This window comes from Myxine glutinosa, chromosome 5 (assembly GCF_964187855.1).
Source record: "Myxine glutinosa chromosome 5, kmMyxGlut1.1, whole genome shotgun sequence".
Taxonomy (NCBI): Eukaryota; Metazoa; Chordata; class Myxini; order Myxiniformes; family Myxinidae; genus Myxine; species Myxine glutinosa.
In genome coordinates this window covers 101,534,499-101,545,453 of record NC_136265.1, presented here as the reverse complement: position 1 = coordinate 101,545,453, position 10,955 = coordinate 101,534,499, and the positions used below count along the sequence as shown (strand labels likewise).

The following is a 10,955-nucleotide window of genomic DNA, read 5'->3' as shown; positions in this document are numbered from 1 at the left end:
GTGTGAGACGATGTTGTTATACAAGGAATGGTTTGTGTAAAAAAAAAAAAAAAAAAAAAAGGAATATCCACACAAATGCAAAAATTGTGAAAAAATACCTCGTTCATCATTTTCATGACACCATGATTTATTTATTTTTCCACATATTTTACATTTGTGTGAGAATTTTTATTCGTAGTATTCTTTCTCCCCGCTGTAAATTCTTGTATGTTTTCAAATTGGAGGACCGAATAAAAAGCCTTTCATACAATGTACATTTCTATGGGCGTTTTCCATTGTGCATTTTCATGTGCTTTTTAAGGTTGGATGAGTGACTAAAAGATTTTCCACAAATTGTGCATTTGTATGGGCGTTCTCCATTGTGAATACTCATGTGGGTTTTAAGGGTGGATGACTGATTAAAAGATTTTCCACAAATTGTGCATTTGTATGGGCGTTCTCCATTGTGAATACTCATGTGTGTTTTGAGGGTGGATGACTGATTAAAAGATTTTCCACAAATTGTGCATTTGTATGGGCGTTCTCCATTGTGAATACTCATGTGTGTTTTGAGGGTGGATCTCTGAGTAAAAGATTTTCCACAAATTGAGCATTTGTACGGGCGTTCACCATTGTGAATTCTCATGTGTATTTTAAGGGTACATGGATGAATGAAAGATTTTCCACAGATTGTGCATTCATTTGGGCGTTCACCATTGTGAATTATAATGTGTCTTTTAAGGAAGGATGGTCGATTAAAAGATTTTCCACAAATTGAGCATTTGTATGGACGTTCACCCTTGTGATTTCCCATGTGTGTTTTAAGGGTGGATGACTGATTAAAAGATTTTCCACAATTTGTGCATTTGTATGGACGTTCACCACTGTGAATTCTCATGTGTGTTTGAAGAATGGATGATCGATTGAAAGATTTTTCACAACTTGTGCATTTGAAAGGGCGTTCTCCATTGTGAATACTCATGTGTGTTTTAAGGTTGGATGAGTGACTAAAAGATTTTCCACAAATTGAGCATTTGTATGCACGTTCACCCTTGTGATTTCCCATGTGTGTTTTAAGGGCTGATGATTGATTAAAAGATTTTCCACAAATTGTGCATTTGTATGGACGTTCTCCATTGTGAATACTCATGTGTGTTTTAAGGGCTGATGATTGATTAAAAGATTTTCCACAATTTGTGCATTTGTATGCACGTTCACCCTTGTGATTTCCCATGTGTGTTTTAAGGGTGGATGACTGATTAAAAGATTTTCCACAATTTGTGCATTTGTATGGACGTTCACCACTGTGAATTCTCATGTGCGTTTGAAGAATGGATGATCGATTGAAAGATTTTTCACAACTTGTGCATTTGAAAGGGCGTTCTCCAGTGTGAACTGCCATGTGTTTTTTAAGGTTGGATGAGTGACTAAAAGATTTTCCACAAATTGAGCATTTGTATGCACGTTCACCCTTGTGATTTCCCATGTGTGTTTTAAGGGCTGATGATTGATTAAAAGATTTTCCACAAATTGTGCATTTGTATGGACGTTCTCCATTGTGAATACTCATGTGTGTTTTAAGGGCTGATGACTGATTAAAAGATTTTCCACAATTTGTGCATTTGTATGCACGTTCACCCTTGTGATTTCCCATGTGTGTTTTAAGGGCTGATGACTGATTAAAAGATTTTCCACAATTTGTGCATTTGTATGGACGTTCACCCTTGTGATTTCCCATGTGTGTTTTAAGGGTGGATGACTGATTAAAAGATTTTCCACAATTTGTGCATTTGTATGGACGTTCACCCTTGTGATTTCCCATGTGTGTTTTAAGGGTGGATGACTGATTAAAAGATTTTCCACAATTCGTGCATTTGTATGGACGTTCACCACTGTGATTTCCCATGTGTGTTTTAAGGGTGGATGACTGATTAAAAGATTTTCCACAATTTGTGCATTTGTATGGACGTTCACCACTGTGAATTCTCATGTGCGTTTGAAGAATGGATGATCGATTGAAAGATTTTTCACAACTTGTGCATTTGAAAGGGCGTTCTCCAGTGTGAACTGCCATGTGTTTTTTAAGGTTGGATGAGTGACTAAAAGATTTTCCACAAATTGAGCATTTGTATGCACGTTCACCCTTGTGATTTCCCGTGTGTGTTTTAAGGGCTGATGATTGATTAAATGATTTTTCACAAATTGTGCATATGTACGGGCGTTCACCATTGTGAATTCTCAAGTGTACTTTAAGGGAGGACGACTGAATAAAAGAAGTTCCACAAATTGAACATTTGAAAGGGCGTTCACCATTGTGAATACTCATGTGTATTTTAAGGTAGGATGAAAGAACGAAGGATTTTCCACAATTTGTGCATTTGTATGGGCGTTCACCTTTGTGAATTCTCATGTGTGTTTTAAGAGTGGATGATTGAGTAAAAGATTTTCCGCAAATTGAACATTTGTATGGACGTTCACCATTGTGAATTCTGAGGTGTACTTTAAGGGAAGATGACTGACTGAAGGATTTTCCACAATTTGTGCATTTGCATGCATGTTCACCTTTCTTTCCTTTGTGAGCCTTGTGAAAATTATTCTCTGCAAACATTTCTTCATTTGGTTTTTCTTCTTTGTAAAAAGTCCTCTTGTTGGATTCATTTGGTGAGTCCTGCGGGCATGTGTCTGCGTCGTTCATAAAAGTAGATGCAGTCTCCCTTGTAGATTCAGTGTATTCACCTGTAAATATAACATCACATGACCTGTAAAAATATATCAGATGCTGTTCAATACTTATAGCATCATTCTGACATTCTGACAAACGTACCTAAGTCGGACGCGCATGGGAGTCGATGGGTAGGGCACGGGACATATCGCCTCACCACCACTTTTTTGATGAGGGGGAATTATCCCCTTCTATGCCCCCCTCCCCCACATTCTACTGGAATGTAACATAAAACAAGTTCAGATACATTCAAGGTACACCACCCCCATTCCAAATTTAAAAAAACCATATCCTCCAGCTCGCGGCGGGGCGCCCGGCGATGCCGCCGTGCAGGACAAAGAGTCTGTGCAGTGTCTGTGTGATGTTATCACTGAACCCCTCCCTCAAACTTCTGTGAAATCGTACCAAACTTCTTGTATGCACCTTCTCTCCCATGTGTATGTCCTAAGGGTGTTAAAAAAATTGTGAAAAAAGGTTTAAAATATATGTATTTTGGAAAAGAACAAATTCTTTAACTTATATAGTTTATAAAAATGTATTATCACGTATATTACAAATCATATAATATTCATATGTATCAAATCCAACATATATTACAAACATACAATCAGTCATCCATATGTATTTCCATAAATACATACCTGGGCAGTGGCTGTGTTGTCACTGTACTACTCCATCAAACTTGAGTTTACGTGATGGTGAGGTGTTTTGAATTATGTGGTGTATACGTGGTGGTGAGGTGTTTTTAATTACATAGTGGTGAGGTCTTTTTAATTATGAGATGAGGTGTTTTGAATTACGTGGTGTTTACCTGGTGGTGAGGTGTTTTGAATTACATGGTGTTTATGTGGTGGTGAGGTGTTTTGAATGACGTGGTGTTTACGTGGTGGTGAGGTGTTTTGAATTACGTTGTGCGAGTTGTTTTGAATTACGTGGTGTTTACGTGGTGGTGAGGTGTTTTTAATTACGTGGTGATGAGGTGTTTTTAATAACCTGACTGTGAGGCGTTTTTAATAACGTGGCTGTGAGGTGTTTTTAATACCGTGACTGAGGAGTTTTTAATAACGTGACTGAGGTGTTTTTAATAATGTGACTGAGGAGTTTTTAATAACGTGACTGAGTTTTTAATAACGTGACTGTGAGGAGTTTTTAATAATGTGGCTGTGAGTTTTTAATAACGTGGATGTGAGGGGTTTTTAATAACGTGACTGTGAGGTGTTTTTAATAACGTGACTGTGAGGAGTTTTTAATAACGTGACTGTGAGGCGTTTTTAATAACGTGGCTGTGAGGTGTTTTGAATTACGTGGTGTTTACGTGGTGGTGAGGTGTTTTGAATTACGTGGTGATGAGGTGTTTTTAATTACGTGGTGGTGAGGTGTTTTTAATTACGTGGTGATGAGGTTGTTTTAATAACGTGGCTATGAGGTGTTTTTAACAACGTGTCTGTGAGGCGTTTTTAATAACGTGGCTGTGAGGTGTTTTAATAACGTGGCTGTGAGGTGTTTTTAATAACATGACTGAGGTGTTTTTAATAACGTGACTGTGAGGTGTTTTTAATAACGTGACTGTGAGGAGTTTTTAATAACGTGACTGTGAGGTGTTTTTAATAACGTGGCTGAGGTGTTTTTAATAACGTGACTGTGAGGTGTTTTTAATAACGTGACTGTGAGGAGTTTTTAATAACGTGACTGTGAGGCGTTTATAATAACGTGACTGTGAGGTGTTTTTAATAACGTGACTGTGAGGTGTTTTTAATAACGTGACTGTGAGGAGTTTTTAATAACGTGACTGTGAGGTGTTTTTAATAACATGACTGAGGTGTTTTTAATAACGTGACTGTGAGGTGTTTTTAATAACGTGACTGTGAGGAGTTTTTAATAACGTGACTGTGAGGCGTTTATAATAACGTGGCTGTGAGGTGTTTTGAATTACGTGGTGTTTACGTGGTGGTGAGGTGTTTTTAATTACGTGGTGATGAGGTGTTTTTAATAACGTGGCTGTGAGGTGTTTTTAATAACGTGGCTGTGAGGTGTTTTTAATTACGTGGTGATGAGGTGTTTTTAATAACGTGGCTGTGAGGTGTTTTTAATAACGTGACTGAGGTGTTTTTAGTTACGTGGTGATGAGGTGGTTTTAATAACGTGGCTGTGAGGTGTTTTTAACAACGTGTCTGTGAGGCGTTTTTAATAACGTGGCTGTGAGGTGTTTTTAATAACGTGGCTGTGAGGTGTTTTTAATAACGTGGCTGTGAGGTGTTTTTTATAACGTGGCTGTGAGGTGTTTTGAATTACGTGGTGGTGAGGTGTTTTGAATTACGTGGTGGTGAGGTGTTTTGAATTACGTGGTGGTGAGGTATTTTGAATTACGTGGGGGTGAGGTGTTTTGAATTACGTGGTGGTGAGATGTTTTGAATTACGTGGTGGTGAGGCGTTTTGAATCACAAGGTGGTGAGGTGTTTTGAATTACGTGGTGTTTACGTGGTGGTGAGATGTTTTTAATCACGTGGTGATGAGGTGTTTTTAATTACCTGACTGTGAGGCGTTTTTAATAACGTGACTGTGAGGCGTTCTTAATTACGTGGTGATGAGGTGGTTTTAATAACGTGGCTGTGAGGTGTTTTTAACAACACGTCTGTGAGGTGTTTTTAATAACGTGGCTGTGAGGTGGTTTTAATAACGTGGCTGTGAGGTGGTTTTAATAACGTGGCTGTGAGGTGGTTTTAATAACGTGGCTGTGAGGTGTTTTTAACAACATGTCTGTGAGGCGTTTTTAATAACGTGGCTGTGAGGTGTTTTTAACAACATGTCTGTGAGGCGTTTTTAATAACGTGGCTGTGAGGTGTTTTTAATAACGTGGCTGTGAGGTGTTTTTAATAACGTGGCTGTGAGGTGTTTTTAATAACGTGGCTGTGAGGTGTTTTTAATAACGTGACTGTGAGGAGTATTTAAATAACGTGACTGTGAGGAGTTTTTAATACCGTGACTGAGGAGTTTTTAATAATGTGACTGAGGTGTTTTTAATAACGTGACTGAGGAGTTTTTAATAATGTGACTGAGGAGTTTTTAATAATGTGGCTGTGAGTTTTTAATAACGTGGATGTGAGGTGTTTTTAATAACGTGGTTGTGAGGTGTTTTTAATCACGTGGATGTGAGGAGTTTTTAATAACGTGACTCTGAGGTGTTTTTAATAACGTGACTGTGAGTTTTTAATAACGTGACTGTGAGGCGGTTTTAATAACGTGGTTGTGAGGTGTTTTGAATTACGTGGTGTTTACGTGGTGGTGAGGTGTTTTTAATTACGTGGTGATGAGGTGTTTTTAATAACGTGGCTGTGAGGTGTTTTTAATAACGTGACTGTGAGGTGTTTTAAATAACGTGGCTGTGAGGTGCTTTAATAACGTGGCGGAGAGGTGTTTTCACTAACGAACAGCTCATCTGGCGTGGCCCTCTGGCGGTCACCGCACGTATCCCGGCGAAGGCAGGCAGGCAGGCAGGAAAATCCTCGCGGCGCGTATCTCGGCAAAGCAGGCAGAAGGCAATATGCACGCGTCTGTGGTCCGGCACGGCTGTCTTTCACAGCGCGATCAATACAACTGCACGGAGCGTGGGGAGCACTTTCACTCTCGTAACTGACACAGCGCAAGTCGTCTGCACTCCTCGGGGATATGACTCCAGCTCAACTCCACTCATAACTCATGTGCATCCCCTCTCATAACTGAGGTCTCACAACTCATTTGCCCCGTAACTCGTAACTCAACGGAGGACCGAATACAGCGCACCCCTTCTCATAACTTAACGAGCGCATCTCCCCTCACAACTTAGCGCTCCGAACCGACTCTCATAACTCACACAGCGCAACTCGTCTGCCTCCTCGGGGATCTGACTCCAGCTCAACTCCACTCATAACTCGTCTGGCTTGCCCTGCGCGCATCTCATAACTCATCTCAGCGCATCTCCCCTCATAACTGAGGTGGGGGCTCTCGGCACAGTGTTATATCGTCCCGCCCTTAGCCCGACTCGAACGTTCCAAACCCCGCCTTTTGCCGCAGTGGTAGGTCACTCCCCTCGAGCCCTGATTGGCGGCTCGCGCTTACCGTCGGCTCCTCTGCCTACCTTCGGCCTTGATCGACTTGTTCAGGCCGGCCTCGTGGTATTTCGCGCCAAAACCCAAAGCATCGAGGCATCATAAGCATCGTAAAGGACCTAACTCTCATTGTCCTACTCAACGCAAAACTAAACACAGGAAAGGTCTACGCTTACATTTACTACGAAATAACAGAGCTTAAACGAGGCTACGTGTTGTAGTGTAACTAAACCAGGAGGGGAAATTGACCTTTATCATAAAAACACAAAACCGCAACAATATGTTATGTTTTCTTCTGCCCCCCCCCCCCCCGAGATTAGCCATCAGCAGTAGGAGAATGGGGGCCCTGACGCACACTAAAATTTAACATTGAAGTCAATGGGGAAAATTAAGGTTAATTATTGCCTCGCTAGATTTTCAATTCGATTTTGTCCTCCAAATCCTCCCCATCTACGCCATTAACAAAGGTTAAATCCTCAATAGACCCCCAAACCCTTGTTGATTCTAAAACACCCATATTTTCTTTGAGCACCTCCTGAGTCACATATCATTTTTTCTAAGCCCCGCACATTTCCCCTAAGCCATGTCCACTTTCTCCCAAGCCCTGCCCACTTTTATAAACCCCACCCACTATTACATAATTTCCAGCTAAGCCTTGCCCTTGGTTAAGCCTTGCCCTTGGTTAAGCCTTGCCCAGAGATTTTCTCAGGGAATTTCCAAAGGAAACCACACCCACCATTCTTATATAAAGGGTTGAAACACAGGCTAAATTTAAACAATTTTTTACTTTTATTGAGAATGGACTACTGTGCTGAGCTTGAGTGCGGTGACTTTGGAGTTCCTTTGAGTCCTACTCCCTGTGTGGAACTAAACCTTCAAATTGATGAACTGGATTCAAACCTCTTATCAATGGAGGTAAGAGTTTCTTTTAATATTTACAGAGTTTGATTTTTTACATTTAATAATCTTGTATTAAATTAATACGTTGTTATTTTCTCTCACAGGAAATTGTATCTGAGATACAAAATGAAAATACCGCTTTTACCACAACTTGGGGTGAAATTATTGATTTGTTTGAAGACCATTTGAACAACCATGACCCACAGACCGAGTTTTACCTTGATAATCCAGCCAAAGTGGAGACTCACTAAATTTGGGAAAAACATGTCATGAGTTCTGCCTCGATGGTTCTAAATGTGGAGCCTACCTTGAAGACTCACTAAATTCAATAAAATCAGGAAAATAGTTTTACCTTGGAGATATTGAAAACTTGTTTCATTTTGGAGACTCTACCTGTGGGGTCTATCTTGGAGATGCTTCCTATCTTGGAGACTCTGCTTACGGATTACACAATCTGCTTATGAGGACTTCCGTTTCCGGTCCCTCGAGTAATATAAGGAAGTGACTTCGACCTCTGCATGGCAGCTAATTTAAAGTATTTTCCCATTCGTGTCTTCGTCAATTTTCCACTCATTATTTAATTGTGCATGTGTTACTGTGTGTTTATAGTTAGTTTTGATTTGCAATTCATGCAAACTTGTGTAAAATTAATACTTTTCTGTTCGCACCGCGTGCGTCTCTTTATGCCTGGTCTCTTTTGGCTTCCCTCCCTGCATCGGTGTTTTGTGAATTTAAGTTATTTCCTTCACTGTATTGCTTATTTCTTAGATTTTCACTTCTCCCCCTCACTTCCCCAAACATCTACCCATTGTCTAACGTTTTAAATACAATAAATAAATGAATAAAATTCCTTCTATCCTCGCGGGCACGTGTGCTTGCTGTCTCGCCCGCCCCCTTTATGTCCTAATTTTCTACCTCTTCCTTCCATCTCCAGCCGAAACTCGCCCTTCCAATTCTAGTTTCCTTCTTCTCATTTAACCCTTTCTCCTTCTCATTTAACACCTCACTGTGCCTCTTCCCATCACCATCAAACCATTTGTCCTCCTCATCCTTCCCTTTCTCCGAACCCTACTGTAATCTCCGACACACTATCAACAGCTCTCCCTACCTCCCCGTCTCCCCCCTCATCTTACCCTACCCCTCCCCCTCCCCTCCACTGTCCTGTACCCGATGCTACCCCTCCCTCGTCCTTAACGGTATGGCCCTCAAACAATTGGGGCCTTCGCTCAAATCTGATTGATCTCTCCATAAAGGTTGCTTCTGACAAACCAGACGTAATCTGCTAAACAGAAACTTTCCTCCTTGAAGATGTCTCTGATTCCTTAATATCTCTTCCTGGTTACTCCCTCCTCCAGTATGATAGACCTGAGCCTCGTCCTGGTAGTGGGGTTGCTATCTTTATCAAAAACTATCCTCCTCACTCTCCTTGCACTGCCCTCTCTCCATCCCACCCCCAGGAGTACATCTGGCTACGGCTTCCTCTCCTTTCCCACCTTTTGTTCAGATGTGTTCTGCACCGTTCTCCAAACAGTGATGACTCCATTTACGTCTCCCTGTCTGACAACACGGACTAACTTCTATCAACTCATCCCAACTCTCTCTTCCTCATATGTGGCGACTTCAACTGTCATCATGCCAGCTGGCTGGGTGTGGGTTCATCTCTAACCAGCCATGGCTCCTCAGCAAAGGACTTCTGCGACTCAGTGGGACTGACACAATCTGTAAATTTACCGACCCGGATCTCAGTCAATGGAGTATCTTCTCTTCTGGACTTGGTTATGACTAACTTCCCTGCAAATGCCTGCTGCTCTTCTTTTGCTCCAATCGGTTCTTCTGATCATTTCCTTGTTAAAGTGGACTTCTCTCTGGCCATTCTCAGAGAGCCTACTCAGCACCGACGCGTCTGACATTTCACTCAGGCCGACTGGCACGGTCTTCAAGCAGCCATCAATCATCTGGACTGGTCTCCCGTCTCTACTGCCTCTGACATAAACTCTTCCTGGGAATTCTTCCAAAGTAAACTGCTCTCTCTCTCATGCACAGATTTATCCCTTCTCGTCTTCAGTTGCCATACCCTTCCTCCCGTCTAGGGTACACTGAAGCTTGTGGTGAGGCAGTTGCCATGAAGCAACTTGCCTTCACCTCATGGAAGGCTGATCCAACTGAAGGTAATCTCAGTTCCTTTCACAAAGCTCGGAACAAGTGTGTCTACCCTCAGGAGAGCCAGGAAACAATATCTCTCTGCTCTCAAAACTGAACTGTCAAACCTGTTCCCCTCCTACATGGTCACCTATTGATAAAACAGCACAAACAATTGATAACAGTTGGATGAGACAAATACAGAATGCTTGCCTTAGCTTTGTAAGTCATTCTCTTGGAGGAAATGAGCACGTGACATCTTCCAGAACTGAATCATTTTGAAGAGGCAATGTGACAATATGAGAATTTATTGAGTTGAAAGATTTTCTTGGCTCTGGAGGATTCGAATTTCCAATGGGATAGAACATGAAAGGACACCCATGACCATGTACCATTCTCCACACAGTGCTGTGCTGCCGAAGAAGTTTCTTGACGAGGATTACAATCATGGGTGGGTTGACACTCCATCGCATGCTACTGGACCGAGTACGCAGGTATTTGGAATTTGAAGTCAATATCTCGCCCGCTCCTTTTTTTTATTTACTCCATTTTACTCTCACATTAAATAAATCAGTGTGGCCACGGTTGCAAGGAGTCACTTTATTCAAACAGGCATTTTCATGAAAATTCAATATCTTGTTGAAAATATTTTTCAATTGACGGCATCTGCGTCACTTTTTCACTTCTTGGAAAGTCTGAGTTCTAAAGTGTGCCCTCCACAAAAGAGGGTTCACCATTATTGGGAAATTTTTAGTTGCAGCACGAATTATGTGGCTTTACCCACAGGATTCTGGCTTCTGGATAGGGGACACTGATTGCACTCAGCAGAGTTGTGCCAATCATCATCATCTATGGAGTGTGGGATGTATGTTTGTAAGTATGTATTTACGTATGTGTACATATGTCGCCGAAATTCCAGCAATTGCATTTTTCATACATTAAAAAGAGTGCATGACCTTTTTGGGGGCACTTACGCTGTAAAGAAATTGTAATGTAATTGGAATTGTTGGAAATTCGTGATACATGTGAACACAAAATAATTTCCTTTTAAACTAAGTAAACGATCGCAGAACATGGTTATATGAGCTTATTGAGAAGAACAGTACAAAAGTGTTTTTACTCCCTGTCGT

The 10,955-nt window shown here is 41.2% G+C and overlaps 1 protein-coding gene across 1 annotated transcript; it reads right to left on the bottom strand.

Moving 5' to 3' along the window:
• Positions 1-203: 203 nt before the first annotated feature.
• Positions 204-10,056, bottom strand: LOC144892157 (uncharacterized). The gene is made up of 4 exons (XM_078777395.1): positions 10,039-10,056; positions 2,054-2,242; positions 710-1,969; positions 204-625 (listed from the first exon to the last, which is right to left on the bottom strand). Exons 1-4 carry the CDS (start codon positions 10,054-10,056, stop codon positions 260-262), a joined length of 1,833 nt encoding a protein of 610 aa, XP_078633521.1. The 3' UTR covers positions 204-259.
• Between the last annotated feature and the right edge of the window lie 899 nt (positions 10,057-10,955).

Bases quoted from the DNA above. Each gene is read 5' to 3' on its own strand.
- LOC144892157 (XM_078777395.1), bottom strand. The intron at 1,970-2,053 runs ATGGCAGTTCAC...CTTCAAACGCAC, and splicing joins CATCCAACCTTAAAAAACAC to ATGAGAATTCACAGTGGTGA. The intron at 626-709 runs ATTATAATTCAC...CTTAAAATACAC, and splicing joins CATCCTTCCTTAAAAGACAC to ATGAGAATTCACAATGGTGA.